The following is a 21,381-nucleotide window of genomic DNA, read 5'->3' as shown; positions in this document are numbered from 1 at the left end:
ACTCCAGAGCAGACCAAACTAACAAAAGATAATAAAGAACTACCTACAGATAAACGGCAAATTAAATATTACCCACCCACAAAATATTATTAATCGATAAATCCTTTTTTCCTCTTAGTCTGCTCTCCTCTTCCTTTTAATCTCTGAGAGGCTGACTCTATAGTAGGTCACAAGTACAATAAGCCTGGATTCCTTGAAGTGAATTTTGCAGTAAAAGACAGCTCAGTGAAACAAGAGTCCTACACTGTCCAAATGCAATGTACAAGTTACCATCTGGGGTATAGAAAAAAGCTCATTATTCTGAAACTGGTTTATGAGAATAGGTTACTTCACTGTAAGAAGAATTAATGTGGTAATATTTATTTTTTCACTGTTTCTTAAAGAATATTTGCCTTCAGTTCTTCCTCCCCTCTGTTGTCTCAGCATCATTGCTGAGAGCACTCTGACTTGGAGATCAAATTTTGTTTCTTAAATAAGATGATTTCTCAATATAGAAAAAAATCTAAATAGTGATGTTAGAGTGCTGGCAGTTTTTATTCCTTGTTAAAGTTTTTTGGAGAAAAAAAACACCCCAAAACTGATACAGTAGTCTAGATACCTGTTCAGCTTTAGATATCTGTCAGTAATTAAGTGCATCACTTATTAGAATAAAATGCACTGATTAGGAGTTTTTAATCAGTAAAATCCACACATTTACTATGGGTTAATATTTAGATCTAGTCTGGAAAAACATAAGTACAGTTTTAAAAGTTAATCATTAGGAAGCTAGATGGGTAATCCTGCCTTATTTAAAAAACATCAGCAAGTGTATAAAGATTTCAATATACACTTCATAGAAACATTTGTTTTTTTAATTCCTACCTTGAATTCCACGTTCTCCCGGTGGCCCTGGCAAACCATCCTTTCCTGGTGGCCCTGGTAACCCATCTTTTCCTGGGGGCCCTGGTTTTCCATGTGCTTGGGAGGCAAGCATTGCAGCAGGCAGCTTCAGCTGGGATACAAACTGAGCCATCCTTTCTTTGTTAACAAAGGACACAAAAAAATGTGGTTATGAAATCTGCTTGCAAAGTATGGGAAAATAAATGAACCCCAAAGCTCCAAGTAAAGTGTTTAATCTTTCTAAAGGTCAAGATATTAAGTGTTCCTATAAGTAGAGGTCTTCAGTTCCACCACTAGACTCATGTTTGAGTCTTTACACCCTTTGAAATAATCTGAATGAATTTGTACTAAAGCATTTATTACCACTCTCTTTTACTAATGTATTCCAATATTTCAAATAACTTCTGACTCATGGAAGTACTTAAAATACATGAAAACAGAATTATTAGTATTTAACACCCCTATGAATGGCTACCTTGTATGTTTGTAAATTGCAAATTACAGTTTAAATACTGCAAATTCCAAGTTCTTGGAATATGCTGAATCCTTGAAAAAAGTTGCAAAAAAGTCCATGTAAGTGCTCAACAAACATTACTACTTGCAGAGATTTCAGCATGAACTGTTTAAACTGGTGGAATAAAGTGCACTTTTTAACATTTCAGTGTTCCTTAGAGGTAGACAAAATAGACACCTTGAATCTGTCTCATTTATACTGGATTAAAAAACTTAACTAAGTATTTCACAATGTAGCAGGTATTTAACGTGGTGGAGTTTCAGGAGTGGGCATCAAACAAAAAATAAAAGTTGGCAGAAAATAGGCAAAGTGAAACAAAGCCAGAAGATCTGTGGGATCACTAATGAAGTGTAGAAAATGGAATAGCCATAAAGACAAAAGCCAGCATTCTCTGTAGGCAGGACACTGATTAATATTTTATTTTTATGAATAGACTAACTACTTGTTACCATTCCATCTGAATGGGAAGAAAAGGTAACTTCAAGCCAACAAAATGCTTTGGAATACATAGTAGGTTGAACTCTAAGGGGTAGCAGTCTGGGGAAGGGTGAAAATACACAAAACGATAGCCTTGTTCTAAAGTGAAAAACTGCCTGAACAGTTTAAAAAGTCTCAAGCTTTATGTGATTTCTTTTATCTCTGAAAGATGAGAGGTTTGGTATTCACAAATAATAATGACTAAATATCTAAGCATATTGCAGACATAAGAAATGCATTTTACAATGGAAGAGAAACTACTGTTAAGAGATGTTGGAGCAGAAGCTCGTTTCAGAAACCTACCTGAGTCTTTTCAACCCTGATTGAGAAAACACCGGGGAAGAAACGTACCTCCTTTTCAAAGACACACCTCAGAAAGATTATGTAGTACAAAGGCCATGAGTGAATCTGCTACTTGCCTAAACTTGTGCCAGAAGATAGTGGTCCGCAAGGGAGCTTTGGAGCACATTTGCTGAAAATGCACAGCAGTTTAGACCTGCATGACTGAAAGCTGTCAAGCCTTTCTGTCATTTGGAGAGTCATCCACTAAGTAGCCAAAATAATTAGATCTTTCTATTGTCTCCTCTGTAATAAATCTTTAGTATCTTGATACATTGTAGATACCTATATATCCGCAATAGTATATGATACATACATGTATCTAAAATGATACATACTTATGTTTGCTATTATGATTTGGAACAAACTGTCTGTTAATGCTAATCTTCTACACAATTAAACACTTTGTTAAAGGTACTGTAATTTATAACTGTTTGAACAGAATTATATTGAGTAGACTTAAACAATTAAACACCGCTACAGCAACAAAGCAGCTGCCAGATGCAACTTAAGTTACATGAAATGTAAAGAAATGCATGTAAAGGCTGTAGGGATGTAAAATATTTGGAAGACAATTTAAGATTTATGTTTAGTTGTATAATACTTCATTTTCTTACCTTCAAAAACCTTAAGAACTTCTTGTTTGATGTATCTTTTTATTTCTTCGAGTGAAACTGTATCAGCCTGATGAGGAACAGAAAAGGTGATATGTATCAGAAGAAATACTCAGAGGGCACTTTATCATGATACAAGAGTAATAAAAAAAAAGGCAGAAAATATAATTTAAAATGTAAAGCTTTTACCAAAAGTTAAATATTTGAATGTGTTTGTGTTATTTACTTGACTGCTAAAGTCACTGTATTGCGAATACATTATAATTCTATAAAGACTACTAATACTATGTAGTGGAAGAGGCACTTCCAGACTGTCAAGATTATCAGCATGTTATGTGTAGCAAAATTAATTTTCATTAAAATTAATTTTCATTAGACAGCAAGGATGTCCAGTGACACTACTATGCTATAATTGCCTTTGCCATAGCATTTGCCAGCTTCTTACTCCCTCTTAGGACTAGCTGCTTTGAGGCACAGCTGACTAACTAGAACTGCATCACAGGACCAATAATTTCCTTGGAAAAGTTTTTTAGAGCTTTATCCTATCTGACTGAGGGTAAAAAGAACTCATAACATGGATATGTGTCTGTGCACACATGAGGACAAACCAAGATATCTACAACTGACATGCAGCATTTTGCTGACTTTTTAAATGTTGATTTTTGTTTTATTAAAAATCATTTTTGTTTGCCTCATTTTCCCTCTCAACTCCAAAGACTTAAAACTGAGCTCTTAAACTTATGAAAAACTTGAAAATTAATGGTATTAAGTAACTCTACTGATTTTTCAGGAGTTAAAGAAATAAATAATTAAAGTTTAAAGATATATCTTAGTTTTTCTAATACTGTTGTATTTCTTGTTTGAATTTTCACTGCTCAGCACATGCTACCTTCACATCATCTGAATTCACTGACAGCCAAAGAAAACTTCTATTTACTTACTGGAAACCCTGGGGGTCCTGGAGAACCCGGGGGACCTTGATGGCCTGGTGATCCAGGATAGCCTCTGTCTCCTGGGGGCCCAACAGGACCCACATCCCCCTTTTCTCCTGATGGGCCAGGTTTCCCTCGTTCACCTTGTGGACCTCTGTCTCCTGGAATACCCTGATCTCCCTGTGTAAAATAAAAGCAGGAAAAAAATCATTGCATAGAGTAGAAAAAACTGAGAAAAGCCACCCAAGAGAAAATTCTTCCCTGTTTAGAAATAGTTTTTATGAGTAATGCAAGGAAGCTTATTTTACACGATAACCCTTGTTTCTGAAAACACAGCAAGTAATGTTTTGTTTTGTTACACTTTCAGTGTTGAAGTCAATGACAAAAAAAAATAGCTTGACTCTGTAACCTACGTTTCAAGAACAGAACTTCGGTGCAGACAGTTTGTAGCCCTTCCACAAGGATTTAGAAACATCAAATATGGTATAGGTAGAATTTAGGTGCTCAAATTTCCCCAGGCACAAGGCATCAAGATTCTTCTGTAACTTTCTCTATAAGCCTAACATTTTATTTCTGCATGTAGACAAAATTTCAGTTAATCGAGGAAACAACAAATACACAAATCTATCTATGAGTGAATTCCTTGCAAACAGAATGGATTACATGTCAGTGTTCTGGCCACCAACAACTTCCATCATGGGTGAGATGGCATTTGTTTTATTTGTGAGAAATTAAACCTTTTATAGGCACTTAATGTATTAGCTATTAGGTCACTGAAGTACAGCTGTGGTGCTGAGTGCCACAAGTCACACATTCAGATCATTAATGAACAGCTGGCAGTTCTTAAGGGTCACTGACTGCCCTTGAAGCTTCACTTAAACTAAAGTTAAGCTCCACCACAAGCAGCAAACAGCATCAAGAACTGATTCCATCATTAACAGCTAAATCCAGAATCTACATTTATGAAGGGTGAATGAATGGAATTAATTGCATTCTTAATCTACAGCTTCTTAAGTCATATCTACATGACATGTAAAGATTGAAAAAGAAAGAAAGGTAAGGATGCAAGCAGGAGGCTGTATAACATTTTTATTACCTATCTGTCCTCCAAACTGTATGATATACAGTGAGTTGGAGTTTATTATTGACTATAACTAAGCTTCACTACAAAATCCATTATAACTTGTGAGGTTTTACTGCATTAACTGAAACCATAACACATTCCCAATTGGAATTTGAATTGCCCTCAGTAAGAGTGCAGAGGCTCTGAACTCTGAAAGTCTACTGCAAGAAAAAAAAAAAATCCACAAGTGTCAAAATCTGAGACCTCATCATCTCACACTTACACTTTTAGCCTCCATGGTGGGCTGACGTTGGCTGCCTGCCACATACCCACCCAGCTGCTCTCTCACTCCCCCTCCTCAACAACACAGGGAGAAAATGAGATTAAGAGCTTGTAAATCAAGATCAGGACAGGGAGATCACTCCCCAGTTACTGACAGGGTAACAAAAACTGAACTTGGGGAAGATTAGTTTAATTTATTGAGAATTAATAACAGAACAGGATAGTGAGACCTTCTCAACCCACCCCCCTTCTTCCCAAGCTCAGCTTCACTCTTCACTCTTCTACCTCCTCTCCCTCAGTGATGCAGTGGGATGAGGAATGTGGGTTGTAGTCAGTCCTTAACACTTGGCTGTTCCTTCTTGCATTTTTCTCTTATTCCAGTGTGGGGTCTTTCCCATGGGAGACAGTCCTTCATGAACCACTCCAGCATGAGTCCTTCCAATTGGGGGCAGTTCTTCAGGAACAGACTACCCCAGTGTGGATCCCCCACAGGACGCAGTTTTTGCCTGAAAACCTGCTCCTGTGTGGGCTCCACTTCATGGGCTGCAGGTCCTGCAAGGAACTTGCTTCGGTGTGGGTTCTCCCTTGGCTGCAGCCTCCTTCAGGGTACATCCACCTACTCTAGCACAGGTTTCTCTACGAGCTGCAGGATGGATATCTGCTTTGCCATGGACCGATATGGACTGCAGAGGGACAACCTTTCTTCATCAGGATCTTCTCCTGTCTGTAGGGAATCTGCTCCAGCACCTGGAATACCCATCTCCTCCTTCTTCACTGACCTTGGTGTCTACAGAGTTGTTTCTCTCATGTTTTCTCACTGCTCTCTCCCAGTTGTGCAGCACTTTTTACTCTTTCTATCACACAAGCAGTACCAGCGTCACTTCTGGCCTCAGCTTTGGCCAGCAATGGGTCTGTCTTGGAGCCATCTGGAATTGGGTCTCTCTGACATACTGGGGGCAAATGACTGCTTCTTGCAGAAACCACCCCTGTAGCCTCCTTATTTCCAAAACCTTGCCATGTAAACCCAATACAACCTATCAAACTGCTAACATGATCCTATTCAAGGATGTCAGTGTGACACAGAAACAATCTCAATGTGATTACATTTATTGTGTGTCTCTTAAAAGACCTACCCTGCCAGTACTGCTGACACCTGATTTCCAGTTTTATTTTCTGGCCATTATTACCTCAGGCAAAACTCTAAATATACAGCATATGAATTATTTCCAACAAACACACAGCTAATTTAGCTATTTGGTAAAAGACAGACAAGATATAATGTGATACCTAAGACAACTGAAACCCTTGTCAAAGAACTTCCAAATTTTCACCAGTTGGTGGGAGCAGGAAAGGTAATGTATGTGCATTTGGGGTACTGGAATGTTCTAATGGAAGAGGCATATCTTTTCAGGTTTCTATAAACTTTGAGATTTATAGGAAAAAGTGTTCTGTCCTGCATACGGCTATGGTATCAGCACATATATTGCTACACCTTGACAAATTCAGGGCACAGGAAAGATTGACTAAGCAGAACTTTTGTAGTCTGCAGAGAAGAGGCTCTTTCCTGGCCTTAAACAAAGTTTTTGCAATCAGTCTCTATCTCCTACTTCACACACAGCAACCTGAAACATTATAAAATTGAAGAAAAACTTCTGTTTCACCCTATGTCTCTGTAAAATTGGAAAGAGGTACAGCATTTAATGTAATATTTAGTTTAGACCACACACACATGCATGCATTCACATGTATAAATAAATATGCCTGCAGATTACTATACTTACAAGAAGCCTTCATTAAAAGCATATTAAGGCATAACTATATATATAAAATTTCCCACATTTACAACCCTGCAGAGTAGGCATGGATAGCAGTTCTACTAGAAATAAAGATGTAGGTTTCTGTAAGTCCACAGTGCTATGGCAATGTGAAGCTGATCCTAGAACTAGTTTTCTTCTAAATGATTCCCATTTTACAGTCTCCCAGTGTGTAGGAGGCAGATCAAATACACAGACACTTTTCAAACAAGTGCTTTTTTAACTGCCTCCAGTGTTTTCTTTGTGTCTGAAGAAGCTCCTAGTAAAAATTCATTAAGCTAGGTCATGTCTTCCTCTGGTTCTGCTTTAAACTCTCCTTCACTATGAATTGTACAAAAAACAGGGTAGCACATTTGTGTTTTGCAAGCTCTGCCTACAGTGCTAATTTATTCAGTCCTCGTCCTTCTTAGTGCTTTCCCCTCTCTTGCATTTAACCATGTACTAAATTCTGTGCAGAATAAACTATTGTTTCCCCTGGGTTTCTACATGCCCTAGCTGATCAAGGTATGCAGATAATAACAGTAAAGGAGCCAGCCACAAGTACTTTGATCTGTTGCTGATGTGATTTGAAAGACATATTTCTGCTTTGTATAAACTATGTGTTTTCAACTGGTTTGTCATTCAGTTTATAAAGTAGTAATAACAGCAGCGTTTAGTCACTCAAAGGATGCGTAAGATTACTTCAGCCGAGGCAATGGCTTCTTTCTTCAAATGATTCTAGAAGAATATACTTATATTAGGCATGAAAATCTCATGAGCTTTATTCTATCATTCTAATTTTGATGCTTCTCTTTTCTGTAATTGCAACAGGTGATCTCAAACTGAAGGAGTATGCTATACAGCAGAAATAATAATGGCTGCAAGAGAATACTGACTTTCTCTTATTTTCTGTAATCATTGCAATCTCTCTCACAGATGCAGGTCTGTAATACCTGATCCAGAGGGAGAAAATAAAAAGAAAAATCAACTCCTCCACAGTTCTCTTATCTGATACACAAACTTCTGCTGTGTATTTCACTGTTATTTCTTTGGCAGATCTCCCCTTGTTTCTCTCAAACCTATTTTTTTCCTGAAGAATTGTAAGGAACAACTGGCAGCTGTCTGAAAACTGTACTGAGGCACTGCATTAGGCAGTTACATAGCTTTTGTGTTATAAAAGACTGTGAGAGATTCTGATTACCACATGAGACAAAAATACTTACAGAAATTGATTAATTTTTCAATCATGTATCTATACCTTTATTTTATGTATACATATGTGCATATATGTATATATATATTTCTCTGCAGAGAGAGCTAGCTCATGACATGTTTTGCCAGTGATCCCACAAGTGAGAGCAGATTCAGTTATTTGTGACCTCTCTGAGAAGAAGTGTATATCCACATTTACATCTATAGCTGCAGGTACATGTGTGTATGTATGTACTCTCTCACCAATGACACTGCAATAAATACATCCTCTTCTCTTACCCATAAGTTTCTCAAGTTTCACTCTGATGAAGCAAGCTAAAGCTGTGTCTCTGTCTCTCACAGACTTCTTCAACATCCTCCTCTCTGTTAGTATGTTTTAAGGTCATGCACTCAGAAGTTCAGCCTCCTCTTCTGGTTGTATGTGTACTGCTCTATTTGCAGGGCATTCAGATAGATTGACACTGAGAAGGTCAAGGTTGAGCAGTGTACACAGTAGGTGGTACAAAAGAAGGCTCTTACATTTAATTGGTGTCCTTCAGGGCAGAAACAGAACATTGAAAAGGGTCATTTGTCATATGAGACAGTTTTTATAATAATGGTTAAAACCTCTTATGTCCTCAGTGTCATAAAGTAGCATTGCCTTTTCCAGATTACACAGGGAAGTGCTTTTCTGATTCATCAAATATATGCAGTATCAACTGGATTAGGATATGAGGACTTCAGTAATGTTGAAACAGGAGCAGTGTACACACTGGGATTTTCTTTGCTGTAGTAAAATAAAGATCATCTCATCTCCTATAATGATTGCTGTCCACCATGACCTTCTTACCATGAACAGAACAGTCTAAGCATTTTAGGAAGCAGTAAGGTATTGCACTGGTATTTCTGCTGCCCAAGTATAACAAGGTTGTTTTATATAAAACATGATTTGTGTTTGTGACATACAAAGATCCCAGGGATGATGACGGGGCAAGCTTTATAGCTCTTGCAAAGTCTGATGGCATCACAACAGTATTAGCTATTTTCCACTTTTCAGCCTATTGATCAATTTATCCTGTCCAGGCTAACTGTTTTAGAAAGTCTATGAAATACGTTTTTCCTCTAAATGCAGAAGCCAGCTCAACTCTAATTCCTCAAAGTCATGTCTAGACTAAACAACTTGGTCTAAAAGACTGCTTGAAGTTCACAAAGAATTAATTTCTTGGTTTTGCCTGATGAGGTGCTCAGATGCTCAGAAAAAGACAAAAAATTGTTGAAATAAGGGACTTACACGTTCTCCTTTGGGTCCTCTGTCTCCTGGTCTCCCTACAGCACCCTGGAAAATTGTTTTTGATAAAAGTATCGGTTAAAGGTTTTTCAGTATGTTCATCTGTTAGCAGAACTGAAAGCAACTTCTGTGATTAACAGCTATGGTATCCATCAAGAATACATACAGTACTATGCAAAAGAACTTTGTCCTACCGGAGGACCTGGCAATCCATCTTTTCCATTGATTCCCTATTAAAAACAAACAAACAAATAATTTTTAATCAGTATGCCTATGTATATGAATTTTAAAAATATGAAGGGTAAAGTTGTGTTTAGTAATGGTACTAGTACATATTTTGAAGCTACAGAGGCAGCAGTTTGTGTAGTTGCAATACAGAAATAGTCTTGAGATGTGAAATAAGGGAGCTCAGCGCGATACTGAAGTGCAAGCACATTGAATTGGAGCTGAGAGCAGATAAAAAGATTAAAAGTCTTCATTATCAAGATGTGTACCAGCTTTAATGAGCACACAACTTTAAATAACAAGATATATGGAAATTCTGCAAATGTGGAATATGGACCTGTACACACACTTTTCCAGTCCCAGCTAGTCATTATGCAACCATAGAAGAGGTTTTTCTTATTCTAGATATTAGCCTTTGTGCCCTATTACTCTTCTCTCACAAATTATGCCTTAACAGTAAGTGACCAGATCCATTCTTTGGTCCTTAGGAGCTGTGGCACACTAGAGCTTCAGTCTCCTGGGCTAAATATAGAATCATAGTATAGAATAGTTAGGGTTGGAAAGGACCTTCCTTCTCAAAAAAGAGAGTATTCTCATTTCCTTCTGGAAACAGTCACAGGCCCACCTTGTCCCCTAAATAGGCATTATCTGAGAGTCCTGTTGGCATGGACCAAAATAATGTCAGAGAGTATGTTAACAACAACAAAATGACAGAAAATTGCAAGATATATGCTCTGTTACTGTTTAATTTACTAGGATATACACACATCTGCATATGCAGCAAATTCACTGCTCCACCGAGTGAGAAAGAAGGACTGGCATGAGCAAAGACATCAGGAATACTGCCTTCCCTCTCATACTGCAAACTTGGATTTTGCACAGATTAGGCACCTAGGCCCAATTTGCTGCTGAAGTTACAGAAGCTGTCTCTTCTTTCAAGACAGAAGCATAATGTGGAGACATGCTGACAAACTGAAATGGTCTGCTATTGCTTGTCCCCCAAACACCAAGCTTTGGGAGAAGATGATGAGTTTTGCACCATCATAGTCGAACTGCTTCTAGAATATAAACTAGGTTGTTTTAAACCAGCTCAGGCAGTGATGGCTAATGAGCTGCCACACTTTTATTAAATAAAGAGACCAGATAGACATATCTTAAGTGAACAGTAAATGCTTCAGCTGCAGTGCCGCCTCACCTGTATACAGAAGAATTACTAAGTTTATTCAGAGTAATGAAGCACACACTTTTCTATCTGAACTGAAACTAAGAACTTAATTTGTCACCCTATGCTTCATCTGCCCTTCATAGACTGTGTTGAGTGTCTGGGTTAATTTCTCCTGAAAAAAACAAGAGGATCCTTTAAGTTAACAGGATCCAAAGGACCCTCACATAAGACCTTTAAAGGCAACTTCTCAGTAACATTAACATTGAAATGTCACACCACCAAAAATTCTTGACTGAATTGTTCATATTGAGCACTGTAGCCCTAAGTGTTCTTCAGATGTTACCTAGCCTAACACAAAGCAGGGTGTAATCTCATTTCTTTTGTAACTTCTAATAAACTAAGATGCATTCTTTTGTAATCAGCACATATAGTCAATATAAAATTGCTTACTGGTTTTCCTTGTGGCCCTTCTGGCCCGGGGAAGCCGATATCTCCTATAGGGCCCCTTTCACCCTAAGAAAGAAGAAAACACACCTATAAATTTGCATGTAAATCTTGCATTCAGTGTTTGAAATATTTGTGTATTATCATAAGAATTCAGAACTCAAATCTATACTTACAGGTTCCCCTGGCATCCCCGGGGACCCAGGAGATCCCGGCTTTCCCTGCAACAAGAGAACATTAAAAATTCAAATTACTAGGAAGCAAAACATAATTTTTCTTATGTCAAAAATAAGAGGATATATATTTGAGTGAAATATTCATGTTACTGCTCATTAAATGCTTTAAGAGAGGGAACAGAAATATTTTACCAGTTATTTTAATATTTGTGCCATGTTAATCTGGCTTTTGTGTACAACATAACTTGGTCTTCTTTACCCTTCCTGAATACTGAGATAGTGTTTTCATGGATTTTTTTTTTGCAACACCTTGATTTATTTCTTGAGAAGTCACATCAGATCAAAGTTTATCACTGTATATATGATATTAAGATTTATTTTTCTTCAGGTACTTCCTAGTCCTGATTTTTTTAAAGTTCATTACTGACTTTTGCAAATTTTCTTCAAGCTCTTTCTTGGCCACTTTTATTGTCAGTTTATGTTCAGCCTTACAGAATTCACAATCCCTTCTCAGCACATCATTTAGACAGAGATTTTAAATGATGCTTTGTTTTTAATAACCTACCTGGTTCAGCCAGACAAGAATCTATTACCCTGAATCTACATTTTCCAGAAACATCCTTAGACCTAGCCCTCAGCTGACTTGTACAAGTGAGGGATCTAACACATCAGTGCCAGTGACAGCTTCAGCAACAACAGAACTGAGGATAGTTGCTGAGGAAATAGGCATTGGTGGCACTTCTTGCAGAATTTCAATCCAAGCTTCCATGATAATCCCACTTAGCAAAAAGCCCAAAGCTAAAATGAGAATCTTACATTCCCAAATGGGAAAAAGGGTCCATTACTTAATCTAGGAAATAATGCAAGGCAAGGAGGGAAAATTCTCTCCCAGTACATACATACATGGATATATTTTAAAAACTCTTCCTAGACTACTAAGAAATATTGGGGTTCATATGTCTGTTAATTAAAACTGCTTAGCATAAAATGTTAAAGCAAATAATTTATTCCAGTGGATTTTATTAGAATTAAATGTAATTAACAGAAAAGAACTCCATCAGCGATACAGGGAACTCATTCAATTTTTTATATGCAGCTAGGATAGAGGGCAACAAGACTAAGTTTTGTAACGTATCTAGTGGAAAATACACAGAGAATGAACAATTGTGATCATCCTAACCCATTACTGCATTATTGATTCACAGCACAAAATACATATTTCAGAGCAACAAACTTTGAAACTTACATGGACTATAAAACTCAGAGAAATACTCCTCTTTTAACCTTAAATGTTCCATTTTACATTGTTTTAGAAGAACTTAACTAAATCAAGCTGTTTAGGCTAATGTTCTTTCTTGGAACTCACAGTAAATAGACTAAATCAGTGGCTAATGGAAATGGGAGTGCATAGACTATTTATCTCACAAAGCACATTTATAATTTAAAACCAGCTGCTGCATGGATTGGTAGCTGCCCAAATTTAATAATAAATGTATTTGCATATAAATAACTCCATACTGCCTCCTGAAATATGGATACACTTTTTTATTAAACTGTGAATGCAGTCTAAAGAAAAGTTGTCTTATTTTCCTTTAAGAACACAAATGAGTAATTATAATTTCAGTTTATCATTAGTTACATTTACTTTCACCTACAAAAGTTTCTGGATGACTTTCATAAACTTCTCTGAATGTAAATAGCTGACAAGGCATTCCCCTCAAGCAAATGTTAACTCTACTTGATATGCAGATCCTTGTGGATTGCAATAACTAGTGCTCTTAATATTTCTTTGTGACAGAAAGATACTCAGAAATTTGTGCATGCTCAGGAACACAGAAAATGTTTTTAACTATACTAAACTGAGGCAATAAGTATTTCATATGCTTTCTTAGAGTAAGCATATGCAGCTTCAAATTCCAGCTTTATCATGTATTCACACCATTCCCACCTATCATTTTAATAATAATATGAACCCTCCGTGGTATTAAAATTGTAATCTCTTTAGGAAAAACACATATTTTTCGTACCTGCCTATAAAGAATTAGCCAAGCACTGGTGTTTCACAAACAGTAATTGAGATTACAGCTCAGCACCTTGCTTGACCTGTTTTTTAGCAGGTCAAGCAAAAGGAAAACTGAATTTTCATTAATGAATACACATACCGGTGTCCCTGCTACTCCTGGCGTTCCAGCTGGTCCCCGGTCGCCCTGAAGAAAAGATAAATCTACACATAAATGGTAATGCTTAAACCAGACCTTTGTTTGTGGATTACCATTAAAACCTGAGGAAGGATTATTCAGTAAATTGCAAATGTGGACAGGAGCCAGGCTCTGCTAAATGCTAACATTTAGCTCTGCCACCATCTCATTTTAGAGATTGGAGCAAGAAACAGAAATCTTTTGTTTAGGTTGTCTTGTGTAATGTAATAATTTCCATGCTATCCCTCTTATACTCTGCTTGAGTCCTTCCTTGAAAAGGAATAGAAATTCCCTGACTTATCTGGAGTTTTCCAAATAATTATCATTGGTCATCATGACAATGTCCAGAATTCACATAGGGTAATTCACTATCATATCAATATCCCCATATTTGAGATGTATCTTTCAATGAAGTTTTTGCCTCCCTGCTAATCGGACCTCCATTTACTGCAAGTTGACATCTTCAAATTGCTTGTGTTATGGTCTTTTCAGGGCAGTTTCTCCTTTTATCGTACACTACATTCATCTATGCTTTAAGCTAAGACAATGCATTTTGTGCTGGAGCTGATGAATTATGGACACGAATTCACATTTATCTCTTGAGACAACAATACCCCAAAGCAGACAGACGTTGCTCACTAGTGGTAAAACCCTACCCAGTGAGATTTTGTTTTTTAAAGGTTGGACCAGATGATCCTTGAGGTCCCTTCCAACTGGTATTTTATGATTCTATGATATGACTTGCCAGAACCTACTGCTGACATGCTTTGGCCTGTAACACTACACTCTGCTAAGGAAACGTTGCTTAAAATTTAAGAAAAAAAAATCATGCTCCTATTTTCTATAATCATAAAATAGTTAGGATTGGAAAGGACCTTAAGATCATCTAGTTCCAACCCCCCTGCCATAGGCAGGGATACCTCACACTAAACCATGTCACCCAAAGCTGTGTCCAACCCGGCCTTGAACACTGCCAGGGTTGGAGCATTCACAACTTCCTCAGGCAACCCATTTCAGGGCCTCACCACTCTCACAGTAACGAACTTCTTCCTTATATCCAATCTGAGCTTCCCCTGTTTAAGCTTGAACCAGTTACCCCTTGTCTTACCACTACAGTCAGAAAAGCCATACTAACTGGAGAATATTTTATGAGATGAGTGTATGTTGCCTATAGCTATTTTGCAAAAGCTCCACCAACACAGCTACATAGAATCATAGAATCTTAGAATCATAGGAGAGTTAGGGTTGGAAAGGACCTTAAGATCATCTAGTTCCAACCCCCCTGCCATGGGCAGGGACACCCCACACTAAACCATATCACCCAAGGCTTCATCCAACCTGGTCTTCAACACTGCCAGGGATGGAGCATTCACAACCTCCCTGGGCAGCCCATTCCAGCATCTCACCACCATAACAGTAAAGAATTTCTTCCTTATATCCAGTCTAAACCTCTGCTGCTTAAATTTCAACCCGTTACCCCTTGTCCTATCACTACAGTCCACAGCAGCCGTCTTCTTCTGTGCAGAAGAGCCCAAGGAGATGCTGGGATTTCTGGTTTCTGTTTTTATAACTAATGCTGATCTGTCATTCTCATAATTTTGTTCAGGTAGTGCAATGATAATGCTGGTAATTGGAAACAACTCCATTACACAAAGAGTAGACAGATGGTAAGTTAAATGATCTTGTGCCTGGGAGGAAAAGCTTGACCAGCAGATTACAGGTTACAGTTCAACCTCTCCTGCCCTGCAGGCCAACAGAAAACACTTAATGCAAGTTCACCCCTCAGTGAGGAACACAACATGCACCTCAGGAGCACCTGAACATGGAGTATATTTAGCAGGGTATACTGGCTGGAGCACTGCATTCTATCCCTGTGGTTCAGGAACCAGAATTTGTATTGTGGTGTTTTCCCTATATATTGGCTATGACAGTGGAGCTAGAAATTCCTAACACTTCCCTTGCAACATTTGTCTTTTAAGAGTTATTTTGGTTCTTCCAGCAATGTGAGTAGCGGCATGGTTGTACAAACCACTGTGTCAGCATAGCTGAGGGAAAGGAAGTTTTACCCCAAGGACACAAAGTCTTTAGGGCAGTTCACAAAATTATCATGAAATTAGTCAGCACTGCCTGGGGAAGATGGTACACAGAAGTACCCAATAGCTCTAAATTAAAAACCAGCATGTACTACACTGCTGGCAGGCAGACCCTGTGACCAATGAAATGTGACCAATTTAGCTAAGGATATTTTTACTTTGGAAAAGGGCCAAACACTCACTAAGCTTGTTTATGTAATCTTCTACATTGGTTATTCTCTATTTAATTCCTGTCCCCACTTTGTCTCAGTTAAACCAGTAATATTTCCCTGTGATTGTTCATTTGAAATCAGACTAGTCTTTAATTGCTTGTAAATTGTAGTCTTCCAGAGCAAGAATCATCTCATGTAACATCTAGTATAGACACCAACCTTAGATCTTTTCAATCCCCAGTCTACACAAGTAGGAGTAATATGCAGTGATTTTGAGAGAGAAAATTTTAATTTATATTGCTTTTTGGTGAAAAATAAGTTTCAAGAAGCTATTTTTATATGAATCATCGAATCACATGTAATTAAAAAAGCTGAATAAATATTCAATTTTAAAAACTCTTTTTTTTCTTAAATTTATAATACATGGGCAAAGTCAAACTGTTTTCACAGACAGAAAACATATATACATTTTTTTTTCATTTCTCCACTGATTTTTTTGTACTTTGCCATATTTAGAAATGAACAGCAAAATCTTGAACTTTTTAGTATTTCTTGACAAGCTTTCCTCTAAATTCATATCAACCTCCACAACTGGTAAGTGAAATGCTGAAACATGCCACCAACTGAAGGAAAGGATCATTTCCTAGTCCTGGAACACAGACTTGAACTACAGGAAGGAGGTGCAGAATATGATACATTTCAGGATGTTCTACAGTGGCATCCTACACACAGTAAAGTGCGCAACAACAGCAAAAAACAATACAAGGTACCTTTTTTAAAATAATAAGCAACAGTCCAAGAAAAGAGTGTTCTGCTCAACTTTGGAGCAGGATGCATATGACAAGAACTCTATGGAACTGGTCTTTCCCTCCATTTCAACTCTTTTCTCTATTTTTATACTCATCTGAACTTATACTGATACTTGCACTCTTAGAACAAGACAGATGGACTATAAGCCTAAGACAATGTCTAGAGAACATGCACTAGTGACCATAATTAGGAACATGTTAACTATATTACTATGAAGTAATATAATTATATATAGTATGTTGCCGTGGTTTAAACCAAACCCGCACAGTTCGCTCGCTCACTCCCCCCCCTTGCTCCCCCAACTCCCGGAGAGTAAGGAAGGAGAATCCAAAGAATGTAGCCCCCACGGGTTGAGATAAGCACAGTTTAATAGCTAAGGCACAACACAAATCACTACTGCCACTACTACTACAAATAATAATGATAAAGCCAATAACAAGTGAAGAGAATACAACACCTCACCAACCACCAGCCCATAACTCACTCCACCCTGCTCAACCGAGCACCAACCTCCTCCATCCCCCCAGAGCTCCAGCCCTTCCAGGTCTCTCCCAGTTACATCCTGGGTATGACATGCTATGGTATGGAATACCTCTTTGGCTAGCCTGGGTCAGGTGTCCTGTCTCTCCTTCCTCCCGGCCTCCCCTCCTCCCTGGCAGAGCATGAGCTCAGAATAGGCCTTGAACAAACCAAACATTTGAGCAGTAACTCCAAAACATACTTGCTATCAGCAACCGTTCTCAGCCTGAAAGTCAAAACACAGCACTGCACCAGCTACCAAGGAGAAAAATGACTGCTACTGCTCAAACCAGGACATATGTGCATGTGGGTGGACCAGGGCGTGAGTCACTCAAGATTGCCCCAGGAGATGACAGTCCTGGTCAGACACTTCCTGATTGCCTAAGCACTTTTTTTCCAACCAGATTTGCCTAGTCCACATGCCCTTGGTCATTGTGCTTGTAGTAAGTGTGGGTAAAGCCCTTCCGAAATCTTTGCTTGCAAAGCCAACACATCAATACTACATATAATATAGTATACACTAGCATTCTATCAAGTTAAGAAAATATTACAAGACCTCCTGCACAGAATTTTCCATTTGTAGAACATGAAATTTTATGTTTGGTGATTTAGATTCACAGTAAAGCAAAAAAGGAAATACAGATAAATATACAATTGTTTTTCAACCTGAAACAGTAACTTACATCACAAAAAAGATTCAAAAAACAAGGTTTCAGAAAACATTTAGATGCATAGTTGCCACTAAGAAGCCATGACTTCTTTTTAAGAGTCCTACCTTTTCTCCTGGGAGTCCTTCCAGTCCTGGTAATCCCATTGGTCCTGGGTCTCCCTGATTATTATTTTTTTAATTAGAAAGATTGCATACATTAGGATTTCTGTACTCTACATGAGAAATGTTGAACAGCAAGCAACATCAGACTTTGAGAAAAAATTATTTAACTTGACATTAGTAAAACAGCTGAACAGTTACCAGGTGAACAGATTTTGTTATGCTGTTTTAGTGATCTGTAAATTCAGCTTTTTCCAGAGACACTGTGTGAATATTGGATTCAACAGCTTTAATTTTGATAAATAATTAATAATGTAATAATGTATCCAGAAGACTCCCCCACAGTGTTCTTGCAAGCCATGAGCAGCTCTAAAGCACCTGCAGGCAGTAGATTCTGAACATGTAATCATATGCTGTCAACCAGAGAACCAACCTCCAAGGAATTCTGTGCTCTGTTCCCTAAACAAAGCTTACTCTGCAGAAAGGGACACACAGACTAGGACACTGTGTAGGCCTTGAAGCTTTTCTTTGGCAAAAACATGCTCCAGGGGAGAAATCAGTTTAAAATGTAGATTGGGAAGGCTGGGAACTATAGTGACAGGGGACAAGCTAATGACAAACATAAGTGCTCTATTATAAAGCCAAGTTACATACATGTCAAAGACCTTGGGAAAAATGGACACCCAGTCAGGATTTGGATCTACCTTCTGTTGGCAGCTAGCCCTATGCAGCTTCTCAAGATTCTTCCATTAGTTGTCCTTCCACCCCATAATTTTTACAGACAGATCATGTGAAAAGGACATAACACAACCCTTACAGCAAAAAGATACCAAAGAGTTAAATGAATCTGCTTTTGAATGCCAAAGTTCATATTTGAAGGGTATAGGAGCTGCCACGATCACCATCTTGCTCACCAGAAGCAATGTGAGCATACTGTAGTTAGCCATCATGCCATTCACAAAGAAAACATTAACTTTTAGTTGTTACTGGATAGCATGATGTAGCACACTGTTCTTTCTCCCTTATCACTTTCAAATTTAATGTTGAGAACAATCTAATAGCTCTTAAGATATTTTCTACTTTTATTTCACATTCTTTATCCAGGGACAGCTCAGCAGAGATGAATCCACAAGTAGTTAATACTATGTTCAGTCATTCATTATATTATCACAGAACTTTTAACCAGAAATTACAAAATTCACAAGCCTGGAAATTAAAAAGGCTTTTTCAGATGAACTGATTTTGCAGGAGGTAAGCTACCTGCTAAACACTATCAAGGGACTCTTCTACCCTTGTGACTACAATTGTGTTGAAGTACTTGGTGAAATCTCTAACATGATAAAAAAATACATACATACCACTGTGCCAGGATCTCCTTTGGGACCCTGCAAATAAATTAAGTGGAAACACAGTTAAAAAAAACCCCAAAAATTCACACAATATGATATTTTTGGCATTAACTATTAGAAATTATACTTACAGGAGGTCCTGGTGGGCCTGGATAACTAGCAACACTCACACCTCCCTGTAACAGCAAGTTTAAAAGTTGAGTTGGGCCAGAATGGGGTACTGATTGAAAAACAAAAATATTAAAGAGAAATACCTGGAGTTTATATAAGCTGCTCATTCCATTTCTTTCACTGTAAGGCATACCCTTTAAAACATAAACACCAAGTAAGTGTCACAGCTATGAATTATAAAGGGAGTACTCTTGCCCTGTTTAAGCCCTCTAGCTCAGCAAAGCTGTGGCATCATTTTCATTCTCAAACAACTTTTCAAGGCTTCTAGACACTTCAGCAAGAGCATAAGATACATACCAATGCAGCTTGGGCCTTTTTTTTTAATTACAAAACAGGAAACCTGTAAACTCAGTGTATGTTACATTTTGGTATTCTTATTATCCTAATTCTACAGAATTCATTTTTTGTTAGATACTATTCCAGTTGATTTGGAGTCCAGTGAGCTCCATGGACTTTCTCTAGGTTCCCTGAGTTTCCTAATTTCAGGTACCCAAGCTGCATAAATTACTCTAGTAACATTGAGCACCAATGTTAACTCAACTGACCAAGTTTCTAGGATGGTTTTATTGAACTGAAATTATTCCCTGATGAATGAAAGAAAAAAGACTACAGAAACCTTTTGCAAAAAGACTTGCCTTCCTGCATTATTAATACATATTAGATTGACAGTCAGTTCTTTATATTACATTACACTTTACCCACAGGTGTATTGTTCCTAATATAACATTCACAATATAAACCAGAAAATATCTCACCGGGGGCCCAGGTGGTCCAGGTTGCCCAGGAGAACCTTCACTGCCCTAGTACAGCAAGAGATTCACGTAACTCATTTACTGTAAATTAATATTCAGATCTATTCCATACCCAAGCTATAACAACCATAATGACAATAAACAAGAGGTACAGTCAATATGAGCAGCTAGTATCAAGACTAAATTTTCCTGCCCAGCTCCTGCTTCAGCTTTAGGAAAGTTAGGAATTGTTACTTTTTTTTTTTTTTTTATTTTGTTAGTTACTTGAAGCTTTATTGTAGTAACTTCCTTGTGGCAAAACAGTAGTGGTAACCTGGGTTGTGAAACATTACATAAACACCAAGAGAGAGAGGAAGGGAAAAGGTATAAATTTCTAAGCAACTGGTAGATAAAGGTTAACATAAATTTTATGTTTTGTCCATTATCTTGCAAAAGCAAATCTTCAGTTGATCATTCACAGGTAAATACAAAAAAAACTATAGTTTCAGAAGTTCAGTTTATTTAGAACACACTGAATGAAAATAAAGATCTTTACTTAGGTATACAATTCATATATTTTTTGGGGGGGTTATTTTTAAATATTCATCTGTGCATCCGCAGTCTGTTCTGCTGATGTGCACTGAATTACTTCTTATATTAAAAAAAAAAAAGCTTCTGATATTTTGCCCCAGCAGAATGGTGGTTTCTGAACAGTGCAAAGTTGCAAAGGTTTCAACACCAGATTTCCCAAACCAGATCTTTTCAAAGTCTCATCTCTACAATCCAGTTAAAATCACTGTAGAATGTGGAACAAATTTGCTAGAATTTTTCACTGATTTCACTGCATCTTATTAAACATAAGTCAGTGAGATACTCAGGCTGCAAATTCAAAATTCTTAAGGTAGCAAAAGGCAAGCTTAATGTTCAATGGCAATAATTAGCTCACTGGAAAAATACACAGAAAAATATAACTGTAATTAAATGTTTATACAAATATAACTTCCACATGGCCCTGCTAAGTGATAGAAACCAGCAGCCTCCATGAGTGATCTGGAGTACTTCATGGGAAATTAAAATACTCTAATTTAGAAAGCATATAATATGGTTTCTCAAACATATTCATCAGATGATGGAGAAGCAGCAAGGGATTCAGCAGTAAACTGAAACTATATTTCAGTTTACTTCATCACTTTTCAGTCATCTGACT

At 37.6% G+C, this 21,381-nt stretch overlaps 1 protein-coding gene across 1 annotated transcript in view; it reads right to left on the bottom strand.

Annotated features, from left to right (window-relative positions):
- Positions 1-21,381, bottom strand: part of COL19A1 (collagen type XIX alpha 1 chain) — a 181,928-nt gene that overhangs the window by 6,509 nt on the left and 154,038 nt on the right. Inside the window, exons 37-49 of the mRNA XM_034060919.1 lie at positions 20,199-20,243; positions 19,527-19,577; positions 19,404-19,448; positions 19,282-19,308; positions 17,930-17,983; positions 13,545-13,589; positions 11,383-11,427; positions 11,213-11,275; positions 9,567-9,602; positions 9,376-9,420; positions 3,765-3,935; positions 2,827-2,893; positions 862-1,017 (exon numbers count right to left, since the gene is read on the bottom strand). Of these exons, the coding sequence (XP_033916810.1) occupies positions 862-1,017; positions 2,827-2,893; positions 3,765-3,935; positions 9,376-9,420; positions 9,567-9,602; positions 11,213-11,275; positions 11,383-11,427; positions 13,545-13,589; positions 17,930-17,983; positions 19,282-19,308; positions 19,404-19,448; positions 19,527-19,577; positions 20,199-20,243 (850 nt within the window). The remainder of the gene's footprint in view (positions 1-861; positions 1,018-2,826; positions 2,894-3,764; positions 3,936-9,375; positions 9,421-9,566; positions 9,603-11,212; positions 11,276-11,382; positions 11,428-13,544; positions 13,590-17,929; positions 17,984-19,281; positions 19,309-19,403; positions 19,449-19,526; positions 19,578-20,198; positions 20,244-21,381) is intronic.

Source organism: Melopsittacus undulatus, chromosome 3 (assembly GCF_012275295.1).
Source record: "Melopsittacus undulatus isolate bMelUnd1 chromosome 3, bMelUnd1.mat.Z, whole genome shotgun sequence".
NCBI lineage: Eukaryota > Metazoa > Chordata > Aves > Psittaciformes > Psittaculidae > Melopsittacus > Melopsittacus undulatus.
This window is presented reverse-complemented; position numbering and strand designations above follow the sequence as displayed.